The sequence below is a fragment of the Eleutherodactylus coqui genome, chromosome 11, assembly GCF_035609145.1.
Source record: "Eleutherodactylus coqui strain aEleCoq1 chromosome 11, aEleCoq1.hap1, whole genome shotgun sequence".
NCBI classification, from domain to species: Eukaryota; Metazoa; Chordata; class Amphibia; order Anura; family Eleutherodactylidae; genus Eleutherodactylus; species Eleutherodactylus coqui.
The window spans coordinates 68247205-68271378 of record NC_089847.1 but is presented as its reverse complement, the minus strand read 5'-3'; the positions used below and the strand labels follow the sequence as shown (position 1 = coordinate 68271378).

Genomic DNA, 24174 nt, shown 5'->3' with positions numbered 1-24174 from the left:
AAGTAAGAAGTACTTTCACTACGGGAGCCTCGGGGGGTCATGTAACCTCCTGGGATTCCCTGCTATGCAGAGCTGGAGGGTCAGACTTAGACCCTGGCAGCTCTGCAGGTGACTAATGTCACCACATGGGTTGCTTTCCCCTATAACTAGGGCTCCTATGGACGCCCTGGCTATAGTGGGAAAGTGTCAAATAAAGTTAAAAAAAAAAATATGAATGTCCCCCAGAGGTCTTATATGACGTCATGGGGGACACAGATAGTAAAAAAACACAATTACATACATCAGTAAAACAAAACAACAGAATAAAACAACAATACATACAAAAGAAAGAGAATAACACAAAGCAGACGCCAACAAAAACCGTCACCGCATGCGCCCTGTAAACCAAAACCATACATACTATATATCAAAACGTCCGAAATAAATAGAGGGACCCATTTACATACTTTATTTTAGTGTAAATAAAAAAAAATTTTAGAAATAAACTAATGTTAAAAAAAATCATTTTTTTAGCATTTTACCCCCAATAAAACTAAAAAAAACGGAAAAAAAAGTCAGTGCAAAAGATATTAAAAAATTAGTCCTATATGTCACTGAAAAAAAAACGCAGCAAAAATTATTTTGGTAGCTAAAGGAAAAAAAATGGAGCAGTAAAACCGCCACATGGGTAAAATCCCTAAAGTGTCTGGTCCTTAAGGTACAAAACAACCTGGTCCTTAAGGGGTTAAACACTTCTATTAAAGAAAAGCTCACCACTTCCCGTTTTAACCTGTTCCACTCATTGATCACCCTCACTATCAATGTTTTTCTAATATGTAATTTGTGCCCACTTCCTTTCCGTTCCATCCCGTTGCTTCTAGTCTTTCATTGTGCACATGCGAATAGGGCTGATCCCTCTGCGCTGTAACAGCCCTTCAAATATTTGTAGACTGCTATTGAGTCTCCTCTCAGCCTTCTTTTTTGCAAGCTAAACATTTCCAGATCCTTTAACCATTCCTCATAGGACATGATTTGCAGACCGCTCACCATATTGGTAATTCTTCTCTGAACTTCAGTTTGTCAATGTGGAGTGCCCATAATTAGATACAGTATTCAAGATGAGGTCTGACTAAGAAAGGGTAGTGGAGGATAAATACCTTACGTGATCTAGATTCTATGCGTCTCTTAACCCCTTGAGTGGCAGGTTTCCTACCACCCTGTCGTGCCCACCCGGGCAGGTTTTTTAAAATGGTCTAATCATTGAATTTCAACTAGTTTTGCAGTTGCGTCTCAAGAGCCATACCTTTTTCATTTTTCCATCGACATGGCCATATGAGGGCTTGTTTTTTGCGGGACAAGTTGTGATTTTTTAAACAGGGGGGAGGAAAAAAAGAAATGGGGAAAAAAGAAAAAAAGGGGCCAAGTCATTAAGGGGTTAAATAATGTATTAACTTCCTTCTCTGGGTCATTACGACGCACACGGATACCACATGTGTGATTGTATTTTTTATTTTTTACAAAGTAAAGGGAGACAAGTGTTTTTTTATTTTTTTAATAAATTTTTTTTTAATTTTTTTTTTTTTTGTCCCTTTAGGGGACTTCCACAGGGACCCATCAGGACCCCTGATCACATTCCGGGGGTCCGATGGTGACAGCCCTTTACATGCTGCAGTGACAACCCTTTACATGCTGCAGTCACATAGACTGCAGCATGTAAAAGGTTAACACAGCAGAGATCGGAGGTTTTCTCTGATCTCTGCTGTAAGAGCTAGTACCTAGCTGTCCTCTGACAGCTAACAACCAGCCCTCCCTGCCACAGAGACCATCGGCTTGCTTCTGACAAGCCGATGGTCTCTATGGCAACTTGTAAACAAAGCAGGACATTGCCGACATGTCGGCAATATCTTCTGCTGGTTTTTCAAAGCCCTTGCTTTGTTCTCCGTGGGACAGTGCAGGCAGAGCACACTGTCACAGCTTGTGGCATTGTGCTCTGCAGCTCCCATAGTGATACATAGCCCGGAAATCTTCCGGGCTATGTTGCTATGAGCAGTGGAGCTCGTCCCCGGAAATTTTCCGGGCGTGCCACTCAAGGGGTTAATAGATCCCAGAATTCTGTTTGCCTTTTTGGCTGCTGCATCACATTGTTGACTCATGTTCAGTCTATGATCTATTAGTATACCAAAGTCTTTTTCACATGTGCTGCCGCTTAGCCCAATTTCTCCTATTCTTTATGTGCTTTTCTCATTTTTCTTGGCCAGATATTTTTCTTCAACTGAACCTTGAAACGAAGTCTTCCCTCACCATATCTCTGCTTATAGATAGTCTACATTCTTTTATCCCCCCACTTTCATAGGGGAGATCAGTTGATGTTCTATCTACTTTCTGAGAGAAAGCAGATACAAAATCGGAATTTGAAAAATTTCACCCTTCTCAGCATTATTCTTAATCATTTCACCATTTCCATTTTGTAAGCATCTAATAGCATTTTTTTGCTTTTCTCTCGCTTTTGACATACCCGCTAAATCCTTTTTTATTGCTTTTAGCCTCTGTTGTAAGCTTCAATTCATTTTTAACTTTAGCTTTTCAGACACTTGCCCTACAGTTTCTGCAGACCACATTATATTTTTATTTAGCTATTCCCCCTTCTTTCCATTTGATAAACATATTTTCTTCGTTTTTAACGTTTGCAAGTTCTGTGTTCATCCATTCTGGTCTCTTTAAATGCTTCCCATTCTTCCTTCTTTTAGGGATTAACGATTTGTGCTTTGAAAATCGAATTTCTTGGACATTTTAAAAACTACACCCCTTAATGTATTCATAGAGGGGTATCATGAGTATTTTGACCCTACATTTTTTTTCCGGAGGTGATACAGTTTACAGAAGAAAAAATAAAATTTCATATTTAAAAAAATTAAATATAATAAGTGAACAGTGCCTTGTCTTGCATAAAAAATGCATATAATGATGCTTAAAGAAAGTGCACTTACCCGGTGCTAGGTGGGTTATCCTTGCAAGGGTTAAAGCCCTCCAGTAACTGTGTGTTAATCCAAGAGGAGCAGCACTCACTGGTCTTCAGTGGGCGGCACAAATCATATGTCTAATAAAAGATAAAATGCTCTGCGCTCCAAGGAGCAGGGTAATGGGAATCAATATTCCAATAGTCAAAAAGGTTCCGTAAACCATAGTTAAAAGTTAAATTAGGTTGCAACGCGTTTTGGCGCCAATCGCCTTTTTCAAGAAATTTAACATACTCCTATCCATGTACATCTATATATATATATATATATATATATATATAACCGCTTTTTCCGAGTAACTGACTACTCGGACAAAAAGATTCGGGGGGCGCCAGGGGTGCATGGGGGGGTTGCAGTGGGGAGTGGGGGGGAGAGCTCCCCCCTGTTCCCCACTGCTACACCCCAATCCACCACGCTGCCCCCCGAATCTTTTCGTCTGAGTAGTCAGTTACTCAAAAAAAAGCGGTGCTCGAGTTCAAAAACACCCGAACCGAGTACGTTCGCTCATCTCTAGATCTTACGCTTTATTAAAACCTTACCAAACTCTTAGAAAAAACCGACACAGACACCAATATTGGATAAAGAAGGCCACGGTGTTTATTAACAGTGTTACAAACATTTGGGGAGAAATGTAACCAATAATAACCATAACACTTGCTGTAAACTCTGTTTTACAGACCCAAGTTTATTAACCAATCAATAACCATAACAGTTCATGTAAACTCTGTCTTACAAACACAAGTTTACCATCACCAAACTCTCCCTAAGTTTACCTGCCCACCCGCCTAATGCGGGCGACAATCCCCCATTAACTACACCGCGACAAACCTAAGGGAGAGAGCGGGATGCTGCTTCCTTTCCAGATGATGATGGCCCACATCTCTGCACCTCCATATCTCACTGCTGCTCCTCTCAGCTTGTTCCTCTGGACCAGTCACCAGACACTGTCAGGCCACCAGATTCTGCCTGACAACCACAGACATTTCCCGCCATTTTTCTTCAGCCAATCATTTGCTGCTGCCAACCAGTCCATCACTGGGCAGAACTCACTCTCTTCCATCTCATCTGACCCAGTAATGACCTTTGTAACATATCATGGTTCACCAGAAAACCTGCTCCATAGAAGGTGACATATCCATCCATCCATCATGTACATAAAGCTCCCAGATCCCATGAGGCTTTCCCTCCTAACTGTCCCTCAAGCCTTACATTACTCAAATTTTACATACTGCGTCAGACGACTGTCTTCTGCCGTAACATCACTTTTCAGGGCCATACCAAAGGTGGCTTTGACGTTGATCACATGGTGGTTGTGCTGGAATGCAACGTGCGTTCCAATGCAATAAAATTACAATTGTTGTGGAAAGGGCTGATATGGGCTTCCAGTTAAAGTTGATGTCACTGTACAATCCTACTGATTGCACTGGACTATAAAATAGTGTTATATCGGATGGTATTAGATAATATCCAACTAACAGGATTAAGGCCCCCTGTCCATGGCAGTTTATCACGCCGGCCGACACTTCCCATAGCATTGCTATGGAAAGCAGCGGCACCTGTCCGCGAGCAGAGAATCATTTCGATTCTCCGCTCGCGGCGTGCAATTCGCAGCATGCTGCAATTTGCCCTGATTCTCCTATTCTATTAGATAGGGCTGACCAGCGGTGATTCAGCAGCGGCTCCTGTGGCGGAGCTTCGCCATGGGATACTGCATCGCCCGTGGACAGCCGACCTTAAAACGATATAAAGTACAAAACAGTATTCATGTATCTAGGCTAAAACAATAATGCATTAAGATACATCAAACATTAAAAAGCTATTAGGTAAACAGCAGTATGGTGAAAGGTATTGGTATACCTAAAATTCAAGAAGTAGTATGTCATAATAAAATCTTGTGTAAAAGTCATTCCTATAGGCATAAGTTCATTATAAAGTGTACACCATACAGCGTGTATTACATGTATAATCTATTCAGATCTAGGTTCCCAACTAGGGTTTGGAAATCTATGTTCTAGCAATTGCACTCTCAAGTTCAAGTTAATCGATTTCTACATATATACTAGCAGCATTTTTTAATTAAAAAAAAACTTTTTTATAAATACATTCATTAAAATCAAGAAATAAAATCCTTCATTCATCGTGCATAGGAGTGTACGCCATGGCCTCTTTTCAGGCATGTGATGTGATGTGATATTCATCAGTTACATGGCTTCATTTGAAAGATGCTCTGTCCCACCCAAGTGAACGGGATTGAGCTGCTATAGTAGACATGGCCTCTATACAATGTGCCTGGTATGTCAATGGCACTACAAACAGCTGATCAGTGAGAATCCCGAAGGGCAGACTCTCACCATTCTGAAGTTGATTACCTATCCTGAGTATAGGTCATCAAGATCTTAGCCTGGGAAATCCCAATTCAATAGGATGTTTTGGCTGATAGTATGTTTACTAAATACTCTAGAATTATTGTTTTATAGGAAATTGGTACCCTTTCACACTAACATAGGGAATAGCTCCTTGGTTGTCAATCTAGTCATAGATATTCCTGAGTAATAATGGGACCAGAGAGCTGTAAAAAGATGTCTTATCCATAACACAGGTCTGCGATGAAAAAATTGTAGTATATTTAATTAGTGGGTTTAACAGTATTTTTTGTGCTGATTACGGTAAAAATAGTGAAAAAATTCCATCACCCCTAGATAAGTCACAAATTTCACCTGAAATTTTCTTATTTTCAGGGTTTTTCAGGTTCGGTACGCGTACGACAACGAATCTAAACTGTCCGCTAGGCGTGACCTTGACTGCAGTCAGTGACTCAGTGTGGAGCCAGCCACTGTGGTGTACGCATCAAACAGTTTTGTGATACAGTATTTAGAAGAAATGGCTACTAGAAGATGTGTCAACTCTCCTAACTGTTTCTGTTATATTTGTGGGTCTTATACCGTCAAGAAGCAACAAAGGAACATTTCTAATTTTGTTCAGAAGGTGTATTTTGCATACTTTGGTATGAAATTAAGGGACCAAGATAAATCTTGGGCTCCTCATATAGTGTGTTCTGTGTGTGTTGAAGAACTGAGACAATGGTTTCAAGGTAAGAAGAAATCATTTCGTTTTGGAGTACCCATGGTTTGGAGAGAGCCTAAAAATCACAGTGATGACTGTTATTTTTGTTCTTGTTCAGTGCAAGGTTTCAATTTAAAAAACAGGAAGGACAATATTTTAGACGATTTAGACCAAATGTCACATAGTAGCAGTGATAATGATGACAGCTATGATCCAGGTACCAATGACCCTGAACTTTTCTCTCAATCAGACTTGAACGATTTAGTACGAGATCTGGGCCTACCAAAGGATTCAGCGGAAGTGTTAGGGTCTAGACTTAAAGAAAGACATGTGTTAGCCTCCGGTGTTTCATTTTCATGGTACCGACTTAGAGAAAAGGAATTTGTCCCTTTTTTTACACAAGAGGGTGAACTAGTTTTCTGCAACAATGTACCTGGAATCATGGAAATGTTCAACATAGCGTATGACCCAGAGGAATGGGGACTTTTCATAGATTCGTCAAAAAGGAGTTTGAAAGCCGTACTTCTTCACAATGGTAACCAATATGCTTCTGTGCCTGTTGGACACTCAGTCCATTTGAAAGAATGCTACGAAAATCTTGGGTTTGTTCTTAATAAGCTCAGCTACTCTGACCATAAATGGACCATTTGTGGGGATTTGAAAGTTATTTCCATGTTACTAGGTCAACAAAGTGGTTACACAAAGTTTCCATGTTTCCTCTGTGAATGGGGTAGTCGTGACAGGAAACAACACTATGTCAAGCAGACCTGGCCAATCAGAAAGGCTCTTATTCCTGGAGTTAAAAATGTTGAAAGACAAAGTTTAGTGGATCCTAAAAAGATCTTACTTCCACCACTTCATATCAAATTGGGACTAATGAAACAGTTTGTGAAAGCATTCCACAAAGAAGGAGAGTGTTTCAAGTATCTTTGTGAACAGTTTCCTGGTCTATCAGATGCTAAGCTGAAAGAGGGAGTCTTTGTTGGGCCTGACATAAGAAAACTTTTAAAAGATGAAATCTTTGTCACTAAAATGGAAATGGAAGAAAAAAATGCCTGGAATTCATTTAAACTTGTTGTAACAGGCTTTCTTGGAAATAAAAAAGACCCAAACTACAAAACTTTGGTTGCTGAATTGTTACAAAACTACAAAATCTTGGGCTGCAACATGAGTGTCAAAGTCCATTTCCTTCACTCACATCTGGACTACTTTCCAGAAAATCTTGGGGCTGTAAGTGAGGAACAAGGAGAACGTTTCCATCAAGATCTAAAAGAAATGGAGCGCAGATACCAAGGTCGATGGAATGTCAACATGATGGCAGACTACTGTTGGATGTTAAAAAGGGAAAATTCACAAGAACACAGCCGAAAAAGTACCAAAAGAAGCTTTGATGGAAAAAGAAAACTTTTTTACAAAGATTTATAATAACTTTGCAACACATGTGTATCACTATTATGCTTATTTTAGCTAGGTATTGTTGTTTTTTTTTTTTTTTGCTTTTACTTCTACTTCATGTTAAAATAATAAAAACAAATAAAAATTTTCTGTTTTTTGTATTTTTTCCAAATACTTCAACTTTATTTTGTAGGCAAGCCTTACGTGATAGAAAAAAACCCATGTCATTTTTGAAATCTGCAAAAAACTACATAAAGATTATTTAACAAAATCAAAACACTTTTTAAAAAAGTTTTTTTTGCAGACCTGTGAATTTGTGTTTTTGTTTTTTGGGGGTAATGGGGTTGTTACATGGGAATGGACAAAGATAGGCATGGCAGGGGTAACGTCCTCTTTTTAAATGGCTTATCTGAGAACCAAGCTCCCTCCCCGGCCAAGAAAGAAAACAGAAAAAGACGCTGCATGGCATTGCGATGCTTCTGCAGAGGTCATTTGGACAGCTTCCCATCTTGATACTCAACTGCCTCTTAACAGTGCTAATTAATCAGTTGAATCAGTGATTTGTCTGCGAATAAATCCTTGCCTCCATATGCCTGCAGCTACAGTACTCATCCCTATAAGTTCCCACACCATAGATTGACAAAAAATTGTTTCCATTTTGGTAAATGCTGATACTTTACTGTGTCTCTCTAAACCATTTTATTACTTTACAATTTTTTTTCCCTGCTTATTCAAGTTAAGTTTGTTAGATTTTACAGACTGGTTTGTTCAGTGTTTCCCAAAGTCCTGTCCTCACAACACCCTGACAGGTCATGGTTTGAGGATATCCTATAGAGATGACTTGTGGCAATGTATGTGACTCTGACCATTACATCACCTGTGTAATACTGTCGAAATCCTAAAAAAAACTGACCTATTGAGGATCGTGAGGATTAACGTCTTAGAAATATTGCTCTACTTTGTTTCTTGTGACCTTGTTGTAAAGTTGTACGTGGCCTCTTGGACTTCTGGTCCCTGGGTTTGGTTCACTGTGTAAATCTCTTCATCAGGAAGGGTGCTGAGTGGCTTGCTGTAACACATTGCCTCCTGAAGTGGTAAGTAAATCCAGCATTTTAGCAATGACCATGCAGGGTACCATCAATAGCAATGTATTTTTTTTTTTTTTTAAGAAGCAGCTAGCAATATGCTGTTTTATACATCTCTATTCTCTCCCTCTTTCTCTCTCTCTCTGGGATTTCTTTTTAGTTGCCTAGAAACTGAAGTCATTTACTTCTCTTAAAAAGAGAAAAACCTTTTGGATTTCAGCTTACCACCACTTGGTTTCTTAATGCGGAGTATGTTGTTTGAAATTCACAATGCTGATTGCTTTAACTCCTTTTGATACCATTATAAAATGTTGGCAGAAAGCTTGTTTGTTTTTTGCATATTTTCAGATCATTCTAGAATGTTAAAGCTGAAATGGGGCAGGTTTATTTATTTATTTATTTAACTATTCAATAACGAAAAAAAGTTTTCCTTGTCCCACCCTAGATATCACTTTAGTGGGTTACCACATTCAGAGAGTTTGGGATGGAACATGGAGATCATAGTCTACTTCATGGATATATAGCCCCTAGAGCAGAAGTGCACAACTTTTACTGGTCTGAGGACCACATTGTCATATTGTACCACTACCACGGGCCACACTAAAATGTAAAGGGGTTTTGAAAATCTCAGATATCTGTAGCATATTAAGAGTATGCTGTAAACATGTGATAAGTGTTGGATCTGCTTCCCAGGATCGGGGTCCTCTTCTCCCCCAGAAAAGAAATAATGGTAATTCATGCTCGCATGCCATTTTTTTCATTGTGGTTTATGAGTTGCTGAAACAACTGTTTCACTAGACCCACAAACTATGGCGAAAACTGCTTCACACCTGTGTTACCACCTTTCTAACCTATCTACTGCTTTTTGGCATGCCACAGTGGCCAGAAAACCACCATTCTGCCAAAGTATGGGGATATTGGAGACGGCTACCAAATGCACAATTTGTATTTGACTGCTCACATGCTACGCCCTAGTTATTCTGCATGGAAAAGACGAGTCTCTGTAGCCCAGGTTGGGGTTTATAAAGAATAACATCATGGACCACACACTCCTGCCTTAGAGAAGCAGTCTATACATTGCCCCCCATATTCAGTTTTAGCTTCCAAAATCACTCCTTTTGGCCAAACTGTACTAAAAAGTAAGACCTTGTAATATACATGTCCAACTCAATTTATCAACGTATGCACAATCCAGTCATGAACCATGCAGCCAGCTTCTTGCGGTTGCTGTCATTGTAATCTTTTTAGGAATATATTGTAAAATTGCCCTAGGAATACTCCGGGTTATATGAACACAGTTCTAATTGCCAAAGGCAAAAAAATATCCATAGGTAATGTCCCCTAAAATATAATTTAAATACTTTGTATTATTCAAAAAAGACAATATCAGATGATATATAAAACAAAAGTGCAAATGGTGGTAGCAATGATATGTGACCAGCAGTTACCAATTAGTATCGTGTGTAATTGTGCATAAATACTTTCAAACATAGGCCTGGATGGCCAACTTCCAAAAGCCTAAGTGGCAATTAATAAGTCAGCACCACCAAAACCCTATTAAAATCTAATCTATAGCCACCTGACATGTTTTGCCTTGAGGCGTCTTCAGGGAACAACAACCAGGGCTATAGTGAGGTCATTGCTACCACCAGTTTTGCCTTTATTTTAAATGTCATTCGATTTTGTCTTTTTTGAATAATAAAGTATTTAGATTATATTTTACAGGATATTACCTATGGGCATTTTTTGCCTTTGAAACTTAAGGAAGGTGATGATTTCCTTGACAGAGTAGAAGAAAGTCTTCAAATTGATGAAGTAAAAGAAATGTCCAGTGTACCTGCAGAAGCAGAGGAATGGAAGCATGTGACCCAAAGAAGCAGGAGGATCAGGAGTCAGCCAGCACCCATACTGCTCGGGAACCAATACCTGAGCTGAAGGAGAAAAGAGTACAGCAAGAAGTGACTCTACCCACAAAGAATAGAGCCGTGGAAAGAGAGGTACAGCAAGAAATGATTCTACCCACAATGAACTGTTTAGTAAGCACACAGAGTCCTCTTGAGTGGAGAAAAAGAAGTGCTGTTGTGAAGAAGAAAAGGAGAGTGGTGGTTGTAGGAATTCCCTATTGAGAGGAACAGTGGCCGCTGTCTGCAGACTTGACACCTCACAAGAGGTGTGCTGTCTTCCAGTTGCACAAATCACAGATGTGTTTGATAGGCTGTCAAGACTCTTCAGTCCTACTGACCACCATCCATTCTTACTAATACATGCAGGGACAAATTACACTGTAAAAAAATACCTTACAACTATCTGCAGATACTTTGAAGACCTCCTAAAGAAGATGAAGGGACTAGGAACACAGGTAGTCTTCTCACCCATCCTCCCAGTAGATGGCCATGGAATAAGAAGATGGAAAACGATTCTAGAGGTGAACAACTGGCTATGTCAATGATGCCATCAGCAAAGATGTGGATTTCTAGACCATGGAGTAAATTACCTATATGATGGACTGCTTACTAGAGACGGGTTGCACCCTACAAATACAGTAAGTGTATATTTGGTGGGTGCCTTGCTTCATTCATTAGGAGAGCTTTAAACTAGAACAATATGGTAAGAGAAGTGAAATGCCAAGTAAAAATATATAGCTGATTATTACATTTAAGAACCTTGCTATTAGAAATGGAAAGAAAGAACAAAGACAAATTCAGAAGGAAAGTAGAGGAGCCAGAGACACCGATCATAAACTAAAATGTTTTTACACAAATGCCCAGAGCATAGGAAACCAGGAGGATTGGAGCTCCTAACCCAGGAAGAGAAATATGTCATAGCCATCACAGAAACTGTGAAATAAAAGGGTTCAAACAAAGGCTCGACAAATATCGGTCTGGGATAACTTAGTGAATCCTGCACTGAGCAGGGGTTGGACCAGATGATCCTTAAGGTCCCTTACAACTCGAACAATCTATAATTTTATGTAATCTTTTCACACTTTTTTATTTTTTGCTTGTTTCGGTCTTGAGGCAAGTTTGTAATTTAATCTTAATTGCTGTGCAACACCTCTTTTGTAACATATAAGCAGATAGGCAGCTTATAAGAACTTTTTGTGTGCTGAATTCAAATTATGATATATGTTTTGTTTTTTTCTGCCATGTAAGGTTTTCAAATTATAGGAAATAATGTAATCTAATTTCCATTGTATTGTATTTTTTGGAAATTTAATCCAGTAGGCACACCATTAACGTTGCTTAGTAAAAAGAATAGCAAAAGTGATTTGTGCAATTACACACCGTATGCTGACTGAACACTATAGGGGTAGGTTTATGAAACACATAGGGTATGTTTCCACGTGGCTGATGATCCACCAGTAAGTTGTAATTATTGAACTGTGTTTTACAGGTCATTGATTAGGCTAAATAAAAGAATCAAAATCATAAAACAAAAATACATGTTTAGTATTGCTGTGTCTGTAAAAGTCCTATCTATCAAAGTAATGCATTTTTTACCCTGCACGGTGAACGTCGTCCGGAAAAAAAAATTAGGAATGCCAAAAATGCACTTTTATGTCTCCAAGAAAAAATGCTATAAAAAGTGATCAAAAAGTTGTATGTATTCCGACAAGAAATGAGCCCCATGTACAACTATGTGGACGGAAAAATAAAACTTAATGCACGCAGAAGATGCCAGCAGAAATCAATTAAAAAAAAATAAATCTTTTTGAAAAAAAAAATAAAAGTAGTACAGCACAAAAAAAACAACTACATTTTGTTATCGTAGTAATCACACTGACCCATAGAATAAAGTTATGTCATTTTTGTTGTAGTTTGTGGGCCTTAGAGGCAAGACACACTGAAAGATGGCATAATTTTTTTTTCTTGTTTTGTTTTTTCATTTCATTTTACTCCACTTAGAACTTTTAAAAAGTTTTTCAGTACATTTATATAGTACATTAAATTGTACCATTCAAAAATGCAACCCGTCCCACAAAAAACAAGCCCTCATACAGTTACGTTGATGGATAAGTAAATGAGTTAAGATTTTTTTAAATAAAAAAAAAAGCTTAGTCACTAAAGGGTTAAATGATATGTGCTAGGTATTCAGTTTTACCAGTGTAATCAGCATGTTTTAATTTTACAGTAACATATTCATTTCTGTTATGCAAATTTTGTAAACCTTTGTTGATTAATGGACTTGGGGTTCAAGCTTAGGGTGAGGACCTCCAGGGTAGTTTTCTCGGAAATACTACCTGCACCTAAAGCCACACTAGAAAGGCAGCGGGATCTTAGGGAGGTAAACAAGTGGCTCCCGAGTTGTTGTAAGAAGGAGGGGTTTGGGTTCCTGGAGAACTGGTCTGTTTGCTGTCGGCTACAGGCTCTACCATAGGGATGGGCTGCATCTTAATGGGGAGGGTGCAGCTGTGCTGGGGGAGAAGATGGTTAGAAGGCTGGGGGAGTGTTTAAACTAGGAACTGGGGGTGGGCAAAAAGAGAAACAAGGGGGAAGTCAGTGTAGCTAGCGACCTGGGTCCAAGTAATGGGAATGGGGTCAAACAGGGGGTAGGTTTAGCACAGTTAGAACTGACAGAACAGCCAATAGTACCTTTAGGAGCAAAAGCAATTTAAAGAACAAAAATACCCGTATAAATTGTATGACAATGAATGCAAGAAGTGGGTGAGCTTGAAGTGAGAATGACTGATGAGAACTACGATATAGTTGGAATAACGGAAACATGGCTTGATGATAAGTGCGATTGGGCGGGGAATTTACAAAGTTACAATCTCTTCAGAAGAGACCGCGGAAACCAGAAAGGGGGAGGGATATGTCTATATGTTAAATCCTACTTAATGCCGAGGCTACGGAAGGATATAGGTGCAGGAGATGAACAAGTCGAATCCCTGTGCGTAGAAATACAGGGAGAAAAAATACTGATAGGGCTTTTCTATAGGCCACCAAAAGCAACAGAAGTAACTGCAATCTTACTATTAAGGCAGATAGAAGATGTGTCAAACTGCAACAACGTAATTATTATGGTGGACTTTAATTATCCGGATATAATATGGGATAACGAGACCTGCAAATCTCACAAGGGTGAGGTAAAGATAACTACGTTACCCAACTTGTGCGGGAGCCAACTAGAGGGGGGGGGGGCACTCTGGACTTAGTACTAACTAACAAACTGGACCGAATAATGGGGGTGCAGGTTGAGGGGCACTTGGGGAACAGTGACCACAATATAATTTCCGGCTGTTATTCAATAAGAAACCTTATCAGGGAGAGTCAAATAAACTAAACTTTAGCAAAGCAAAATTTGATCAGCTCAGAACTACTATCAGTAACATTAATTGGGGCAACACCCTCAAAAATAACAGTACAGACGACAAATGGGAAAAGTTTAAAAAGATCCTAATCGCCTCATGTGAGCAGTTAATACCCTTTAAAAATAAAAGAACTACAAGTAGAAGGAAACCAATCTAGCACGAGAAGACTCTAAGGGGGGAAATAAACGGAAAAAAAAAGCGTTTGAACTACTAAAACAAGAAGGCAGCAAAGAAGCGCTAAAATCATACAGGAAAAAAAACTAAATATGTCAAGAAAAGATCAAGATGGCTAAGGAGGAGGCAGAAAGAGAGCAAAAACAACCCTAACCTATTCTTTAATTATATTAACATAAACTAATTTGCACTGAGAGTACTGGCCCTTTAACAAATAATGCAGGAGAAATTATAAAAGACGATGGGGGAAGGCAAACCTATGAAATTGTTTCTTTTCAAGTGCATTCACAAACGAAAAGGAAATATCATACAAGATGCAGGGGAATAAAACGAACCGCTCACAAATATTGCATACCTAACACAGGAGGAAGTGCAGAATGTGTTAAAGAGGATTGAAATCGTTTAATCGCTGGGCCCAGATGGAATGCACCCAAGAGTTCTAAGGGAACTAAGTAATGTGATAGCTAGGCCGCTATTTCCAATATTTATGGATACTATCAAGACCGGAGTTTCTACCACTGGATTGGCGCATTGCCAATGTAGATCCCATATACTAAAAGGGGTCCAAAAGAGAGCCTGGTAACTGCAGGCTCACTTCAATAAATAGAAAAATATTCAAGGGGTTTCTGAGAGATGCCATCGAAGAATACCTCAAGGAAAACAATGGAATAACTCCTCACCAACATGGGCTCATGAGGGGTCCATCATGTGAGACCAATCTGATCACCTTCTACGATGAAGTAAGTTCTAGTCTGGACATGGGAGAGTCTATTGATCTCGTATATCTGGACTACTCTAAAGCCGGAAAAAAAAAAAAAATAAATACACATACGTATATGTGTATCCTGTGTGGTTACAGCAATACTGGTATTACAAATGTGGTAGTAATACAATATATAAGATATTAGAATTTTATGAGTGCTGTATCCAGAGCCAGAGAAAGATCATTCCATATGTAAGCAATACAACTTTAGGGTTATGTTCATGAACAGCTTTTGCCCATTAACAAGGATGAATCCATGTGCGATTCTGTGTCAGAAATACGCAGCTTAGCAGCTGCTGTTTTAGACATGCAATCTGCACAACTCCACATTAGATTTTACTGTGAGAACATACCTGAAATGGTGACCATACATCATAGGTAGAAGGAGGTTGATGGTTGAATAACTGTTTAACAATCGCCTGATGAACATTTGTTTTGCAGACACCAGGAATAAACTTTTTAGTCCATATTGGCCTGTACATTTAAGACTAACCACATGTGTTCAATGCCATGGGGCGATGGATAAAGATCATTCTGGGAACATTTTTTTCAAAGGAAGATCTTTAGTGGAGGCAATATTATTCATGGGAATAACAGATTTTTTGCCTGACTATCAAATAAAAATTTAAAACTTGTCAGACTTCTTTCCAGATGATGAGTCTGTCATCAGTTTGCTAAAACAATCTATTCATTACTATGTTTCACTCGACAAATGATTGTTGTTGAATTCATCTATTTACCCCAACTTTAAGGCCCTTTTACATGCAAGGATTATCGCTCAAAATTAGTTCAAATGGCCAAAAGGGAGTGATAATCGTTACGTGTAAACGTGAGCAGTCATGCACTATTTGTTCATTTGTCGTTTGCCGCTGGTTTTTAGCCCGCACAAAAAACATTAAGACCCTCAAAATTCATTCCATTTGAAGGGAATCTGCAGTCTTTTGAGCGGATTGTCCAATTGAGTTGGAAGTATTTGTTTGCCTTGCATACAGAATGAGTACATTGTTTACTCATGCCAGGAGAAGACAATATAATCTTGCTAGCTAGATAATCCCTGGTATAAACACATGTTTTAGCTAACAAACAATACTGAGTTTGCTTTAGCTAATGAGGAAAAAAGGGAATATTTAAGACATCATCTGAACATATAATTGTATGCAAAAATGTCAGTTTATTCAGTCTTTTGGACATTTTAGCCATAATTGTTGCGTGTAAAAGGGTCTTTAGTCTGTGTATGAGCACCTTCAGAGTAAGGCCCTTTTACACTGATTTATTAACGTTAGTACTTGTTCAAAACTCCGCGCTCACTTGAGGTTTTGAACGATAGTCATCACATGTAAATGCATGCAGAAACTGAAAGACTAAGCGTGTGCTGTTCGGGTTTCAGCATGCTTGAAAACCAAATTACAAGCCGTTCAGTGTAAACATCAATCATATAGTAGTGAACAACTGCTGCTTACAGTGAATGGATGTGGGCAGAGATATAACACTCACCAGCATCCCTGCTGGCCATGTTGTGAGCGATCCAGCAATATTTGCTCCTGTGTAACAGCACATGGACTAGTGTAGCACATTTTTTGCCTGACACTCATCCCGTGTAAGATGGCCTTTAAAAAGATGTGGTGAGAGTTACAGAGGATGAGGTCTGTATTGCAGTGAATTAAGATAATGCCAACACTTCCTGATTTCTGTAGTCAAGTTGCCAGCAGCCTTGTGATTTTCAAAATTTAAGTGTTTGCTGCACTAGTTAAGCCCAACGGCTACTTCACAATAGGTTTTTAGAAATACTACTCTAGAGGAAATGTAATGCTAAAGAGTCCTTGGTCCTTTGTCCTTGTGAATTAGTGGGAATGCCTGTCCCTTTTAATTCCTACATTTAACCCATTTACGACCAGCCACTGTATATATACGGCGGCTGGTGCTGGGCTTAAAGGACCACCGATCGTAAAAATACGGCGGTGCTCTTAGCCTCCTGTCTCTGCAATCAGTCAGAGACAGGTACGGGTTATCAGCTGTTAGTGACAGCTGATAACCCAGAGCAGAAGACAGGAGGGGTGTTTTTAACCCTTCCTGCCTTCTGCTTCCCCGATATACAGTGCTCAATGAACACTGTCGGGACAAAGTGAAAGTAAGAAGTTCTTTCACTACGGGAGCCTCGGGGGGTCATGTGACCTCCCGGGATTCCCTGCTACTGCAGAGCTGGAGGGTCAGACTTAGACCCTGGCAGCTCTGCAGGTGACTAATGTCACCACAGGGGTTGCTATCCCCTGCAACTGGGGATCCTATGGACGCCCCAGCTACAGTGGGAAAATGTCAAATAAAGTAAAAAAAAAAAAAAGTGAGTGTCCCCCAGAGGTCTTATATGACGTCATGGGGGACATAGATAGTAAAAAACACAATTACATACATAAGTAAAACAAAACAACAGAATAAAACAACAAAACATACATAAAAAAAGAATAACACAAAGCAGACGCCAACAAAAACCGTCATCGTATGCGCCCTATAAACCAAAACCATACATACTATATATCAAAACGTCCGAAATAAATAGAGGAACCCATTTCCATACTTTATTTTAGTGTAAATATAAAAATAATTTTTTTAAAAACTATAAATGTTAAAAAAAACATTTTTTTTAGCATTTTACCCCCCAAAAAACTAAAAAACGGAAAAAAAAGTCAGTGAAAAAGATATTAAAAAAATAGTCCTATATGTCACGGAAAAAAAAATGCAGCAAAAATAATTTTGGTAGCTAAAGGAAAAAAAATAGAGCAGTAAAACCGCCACATGGGTAAAATCCCTAAAAAGTGTCTGGTCCTTAAGGTACAAAACAACCTGGTCCTTAAGGGGTTAAAAAAGTATATTTTTCTTAATTGTCTTTAAGAGTAATAACTCCTGCCTGAATACATTTGTACATTGGCTGAATATGAAGAAGTCTATAAGGAAAAATCCCTTAAAAATGCTACCTAGTCTGTGGCTGCTCTGCTGAGACTATCCTGTATTGGTTCATTTTCAATCCATGTGCTAATATCTTAATGCATTTTTATTGTACTAAACAGTCTAAGCATGTTCAAATCTATATGTGAGAATCTTGTCTGCACTTCTTGGAGTTATGCAATTGGTGTTATGTAATTTTATGCCCATAAGTTTCAAAGAACCACATTTTTGGTGTTAAGCAACCCCCAATCCAGCCTCCAATCTTGCCCATTTGACTTTGTACCACAAAAAAACATAGTTAAGACGCTCAAAATTTATTCCATTTGAAGGGAATCTGTGTTTTTAAAATAGCACAGCACTGTTAGTGGTGCCCCCTGAGTGCCCCACTATTTTCATAGTGTTCTTTGTGTGGTACACAGCAATAATGCCCCTCATAGTAATGATGTTTTCTTACCCCCCCCCCCCCCCCCACACCCCAGACAGTAAGGAGACCCTCTTAGTTCTCTCTCATACTAGTGATTCCCCCACACTAAATGTCAACTCTCGGTGCCCCGCAGTGATGCTCCCACATTGTGAAGATTCCCCCTAGATCCCTCACACAGCGTGCTCCCAGAATAAAGTTTCCCCTTTAGTCTTCTTAGTGATGTCCACTTGGTGCTTCCACAAAGAGGCAAGTTCTACCTCATTCGGTTTTGTCTTCCTTTGGATCAACATTGTGGGGGGGGGGGGGGGGGATACACTGAACTGGATAGACATATGTCTATTTTTAAGCCTTCCACACTATGTTACACCCAGTAATGGCCCCATAGTAAATATTTCACCTTCGTGCCTCCAGAAATGCCCCTTAACACCCACAGTGATACCTCCACAGTACAGATTCCCTCTTTGCCCCTACACATGAAAAGGATCAGGATAGGTCATCGATAGTTGATCAGCCGGGGTCTGTCGCTCGGGACCTTGACCAATCGGCTGAAATAATTGAAATCAATGAGAGCCATGCCTGCAGTTACAAGCACTGACCACTACATGGGAGGTTGGCACGGAGAATTCTGCTCCAAATACAGAGGTCGAAGTGGAAGCATAATTGTTGTTTCAAAAGCTCTCACACAGTATGTAAATGGAGCTGCGCGGTCTGGTGGATGGGCCGGACAGACTACCCTAGCTGCAATTTTTTTTCAACACTGTCCATCTTTCTAGCCCCCTGTGATGTGCATGACATGGTTGCCGTCATCCATGCAGCACTCTGAAACCTGGGGCATGCACCGACAAAGTACTCAAATCTGCCCACAAATGGGATAGCTTGTCTGCACATGCACTGGCATGAAAATTCTGAGTGGTGTGTGAATGACAGCAACTACATCATCTTCATAACAGGGGGCTGGAGAGGCAGTCTGTGTTGAAAAACAAAAGCAGCTGTGGGTGGGGGGGTGTTGGTCCGGCCCGCCCACTGGACTTCTTGGCTGCTTTTGCATACAGCACGAGAGTTTTAAAAACCATTGTGCAAATATGCTTTTATCATTGCTAAAAAGACCTGTATGCGAAACAGTACAACTACATTATCGCAGCACTGCTATTGTTATAAGGTGCTAATATTTTATTTTAGTATCTTAAACACACACATTGGGCTCAATCATCAACCCATGAAAGGACAAAGACAAGACAACAGATAAAACACACGTGCTCGTATAGGACAGAATGCAACCGTACACGGGAGGTTTCAGATCGTAGCTGAGTTCATATATGGTATGGCTGCGTGAATCTCCGATTGCAGGTGACTCCCCAGAGAGTCGATGTACATTTAAGACTAACCACATGTGTTCAATGCCACGGGGCGATGGATAAAGATCATTCTGGGAACATTTTTTTCAAAGGAAGATCTTTAGTGGAGGCAATATTATTCATGGGAATAACAGATTTTTTGCCTGACTATCAAATGAAAATTTAAAACTTGTCAGACTTCTTTCCAGATGATGAGTCTGTCATCAGTTTGCTAAAACAATCTATTCATTACTATTAGAGATGAGCGAACGTACTCGGTAAAGCATTACTCGTCCGAGTAATGTGCTTTATCCGAGTATCTCCCCGCTCGTCCTGAAAGATTCGGGGAGCGCCGCGGAGCGGGGAGCTGCAGGGAGGAACGGAGGGGAGATCTCTCTCTCCTTCTCTCCCGCCCACTCTCCCCTGCTCCCCGCCGCAACTCACCTGCCAGCAGCGGCGCTCCCCGAATCTTTCAGGACAAGCGGGGAGGTACTCGGATAAAGCACATTACTCGGACGAGTAGTGCTTTACCGAGTACGTTCGCTCATCTCTAATTACTATGTTTCACTCGACAAATGATTGTTGTTGAATTCATCTATTTACCCCAACTTTAAGGCCCTTTTACATGCAAGGATTATCGCTCAAAATTAGTTCAAATGGCCAAAAGGGAGTGATAATCGTTACGTGTAAACGTGAGCAGTCATGCACTATTTGTTCATTTGTCGTTTGCCGCTGGTTTTTAGCCCGCACAAAAAACATTAAGACCCTCAAAATTCATTCCATTTGAAGGGAATCTGCAGTCTTTTGAGCGGATTGTCCAATTGAGTTGGAAGTATTTGTTTGCCTTGCATACAGAATGAGTACATTGTTTACTCATGCCAGGAGAAGACAATATAATCTTGCTAGCTAGATAATCCCTTGTATAAACACATGTTTTAGCTAACAAACAATACTGAGTTTGCTTTAGCTAATGAGGAAAAAAGGGAATATTTAAGCCATCATCTGAACATATAATTGTATGCAAAAATGTCAGTTTATTCAGTCTTTTGGACATTTTAGCCATAATTGTTGCGTGTAAAAGGGTCTTTAGTCTGTGTACGAGCACCTTCAGAGTAAGGCCCTTTTACACTGATTTATTAACGTTAGTACTTGTTCAAAACTCCGCACTCATCGACTCTCTGGGGAGTCACCTGCAATCCGAGATTCACGCAGCCATACCATATATGAACTCAGCTGCGATCTGAAACCTCCCGTGTACGGTTGCATTCTGTCCTATACGAGAAGGTGTGTTTTATCTGTTGTCTTGTCTTTGTCCTTTCATCGGTTGATGATTGAGCCCAATGTGTGTGTGTTTTTTAAGATACTAAAATAAAATATTATAAGTTTTAAGGGATCTTCTGTGATTTGGGCTTTTACATAAACTAGTTCCCTCTGCCTCTGTGATTCTTGTTATAAGGTGCTAAAGACTGGTGACATGTTCCCTTTAAATACCTTCCAATGGGATGTGTCATAATTACCCCAAACAAGTTTATAATATTTTGAAATGTTCATCCTCGCCCAAAAAATCACTGTCCTATATCATTACTGAAGTCATAAGAGCCCCAGAAAATGAAGGTGGTTCTTTCTCTAGCTGCTGAATGTCACCACCCCTCTACATTTGTCAGTGCACTTATAGTTCATTACTTAGCTGAACTGTTAATGTTGGCTCTCTATCAGCAACTCAAGCGGTTGCTGTGGTGACATGTCTCAGAGCTTTTGTGTCTTGCAGAATTGTTCTTTATTGCACAGATCTGACTTGTCTGCCTGTTTTTAAGGGTTTCATTTATGCTAGGCCTGTCTTTAATTCTGGAATTTCTGTACCATAATCTTTGTTTTCATCTTTGCTTAGCCAATTTTTATTGGAGAAAATTAAAGAAACTGTAATTCTCGGATTGTCTTCTCCCTTGTAACTGTCTACAAGAGTCATTCTTTTGATCTACAGATCTATCCCAATAATGTTAACGTACATAGAAAAGAAATAAAATTCTTCTGTTTAATGCTTCTGAATAGCTAACCAGTTCATCTTTCAGGTACATCTTTCTTCTTTTACCTATGATTAGGCTTTGGAGATAATTTTTATTGATAACATAGTTTGGAAGACTGAAAAAAGACATATTTATTCTCTTGTGCTAATTGCTTTAGGCTGCCTGTCCACGGGCGTTGCGGTATCCTGCGGCGGATCGCCGCCCCGGAGCCATCGCCAGCTGACATCTCCGCGGGAAGCCTATCTGACAGATAGGCTCACCGTGGAGAATCGCGGCAATTCGCAGCATGCTTCGATTTGGCGGTCGCGAGTGGAGAATCACTATGATTTTCCGCTCGTGGACAGGGGGCAGCGCTTTCCATAGCAACGCTATAGAAAGTGTGCACTGTGTTGCCCACAGCCGGATTATCGCCGCAGGGAACGCAGTGCAAAAACGCCAGGTGAAGGCTGCGTTACAGTTATGTATGATCTGTAAATATTGCTGTTTTACTGTGCAATCCTTCTTAGAGGCTGTTAAAATGTTATAGGATAGGGCACAATGCTAAACCCTTGTATTACCCCACTGGTAATGGTCGCCCAATTGGATTATGTACCATTAATAAACACCCCCACCTTTCTGTCACTTAATTGGTTACGTACCCACTTAGGCCTCTGTCACACAGACGTTTTTGTACAGCGTTTAGCGCTGCCTTTTCAGCGCCGTGCTAAACTCTACAACGCTCCCATTAATTTCAATGGGGCTGTTCACACAAGCGTCAAAATGCAGCGTCTTAAATGCTGTGCTTTGACAGCGTTGCATGTTCTATATTTGGACGTTTTCAGCCATAGTGGTGAAATGGATCTAGAAGAGTGGTCTCATATTAGCAACTATACCATCGGTACCTCAGGGATTATGAACAGTGATGTGGCACATTGGGAGATAACCCATTACAACAGTATAGTTTATATCCACTACCACGGAGTTAGGAGCTTGATTATTGCCTACAGCGCTGTTCATTTAAACTGCAGAAGCAATTAGCCATTGATAGGATCTGATTAACTATCTTCTCCCTTGATATCTGGCAAAGAAGGAATATTGAGAAAATTTTCTGCTTCTGCTGATCGGGGACCTACACCTATTGCTTCCTGCCTCTTCTGCTGCCCGTCATGTAGTATGAAATAGATATATTTTCCTATTTTGAGAACTGGCCCCTTATATAAGTTGGAGCACATTCCTAAAAGAGAATCCTCTTCAGAATACATGCAGACTTCCCATTTGAGCACTTGGTTTGATTTTTGGCTTGGGAATTCTTAACCTTTTTTTTGCTATCAGAGCAGTGTAACCACCTAAAACAAGTATTTTTTTTTCTTTATCTCTGTATTACATCCAAAACTTAGTGCACTATTGTAAGCAATTCTGAATAAAACTGTCAGCAGGTCATTTTGTCTGCACATGGGTCTGACCCTTTAACATTATCGCTTTCTATTTTGTTATATTCCCCTGCCTCCTGGTCACTGTGAGTTTACATTTTTTGTGCCAAGCGTACAACATAAAACCCCTGCCGGCTTATGCTTTTATTACTGCAGGTGTCACGCTTACCAACATCAGTTTTTATCAGGAAGATTTAGCTGCATAAGTTAGCAATAACCTGACTCCAAAGTGGATTTCCCTCATATGAAAACCACAGGGGCTGCGATTTAGTGCAGCGATAAGGCAAACGATGCATCCGCTGCTGACACAGCAAGAAATCTGATGTGGCTATTAACTGAGCTTAATATATTGGTAGAGGTGCAAGTTAAAGCTAAAGCCCTGTTCAGGAATAATCTAACCTGAAAATGTATGGGAATCCACATTTTATGTGAGGTGCCGTGACCTAGAGGCGTGCCCAGATAACCTAATAATTTGCCCACTGATTAGTGTATTAGGTATGATCATCAGCTTCTCAGTCCATTTCTTGTGCAATTTGAGTTTTCTTCACTGTTTCTTCTTTAGCTGTAGCCGAGCAGTGAGCTTTTCCATTGGTTTAGTGTTTTCAGTGTTCTCTGATATGGGCAGTCTGCCCATCTGCCTAAGGGGTGAACAGGAAGGCGCACGGCATGCATGTAAAGTACCATCTAACCAGTGCTCTACTGCGGCCTTCATAATTCACTTACTGCTTGCTCCCCGCTGCCCAGGTCTGCAGCTTCCTAGCAAGGAACGAAAAGCCAAAATTTACATATTTTAGAAAAGTGCTTATCCGGCAAACCTCCCCTCCTTGTATAGCCGCTGCTCAAGATAAAGTGCAGTAATATCCGGATGTGCTTAGTCTTCCTTAAAGATCATTTGCTGGTGGATGGTAAATATGACAAATCTTGCTTTTCTTGAAACTTTTCATCAGTTGTGAATTGAGAGCTTCCCCTCGTCATCCTGACAGCATACACCTGGAGGTTGTCCGCTGGACACCTGTTGGGACAGGAAGCAGAAAGTACAAAAGAAACTCCCCTTCACCAGTTCACCAGTGTCTTCCTGTCCCTACAGGACAGGCCTAGCGGATGCAACCTCCAGGTGTATGCTGGAGGGAAAAAGTGAAACTCCAAGCAAGTGGCAGCCCGTCCTCCCAGGGAAGGGGCTCCTCTCCTATGTAGCTGGCAGGACTGCGTGGGTGAGACCCCATATGAGGGGTTCTCACCCACAGGGATGTGAATTC

At 40.1% G+C, this 24174-nt stretch overlaps 2 protein-coding genes across 3 annotated transcripts in view; both read left to right on the top strand.

The window, feature by feature from the left end:
- LOC136581856 (uncharacterized) overlaps positions 1 to 7546 on the top strand; it is a 37126-nt gene extending 29580 nt beyond the window's left edge. The window contains exon 2 of the mRNA XM_066582496.1: positions 5735 to 7546. Within this exon, the coding sequence (XP_066438593.1) occupies positions 5877 to 7484 (1608 nt within the window). The 5' untranslated portion in view covers positions 5735 to 5876 and the 3' untranslated portion in view covers positions 7485 to 7546. The remainder of the gene's footprint in view (positions 1 to 5734) is intronic.
- PC (pyruvate carboxylase) overlaps positions 1 to 24174 on the top strand; it is a 916513-nt gene that overhangs the window by 215111 nt on the left and 677228 nt on the right. The window lies entirely within an intron of this gene.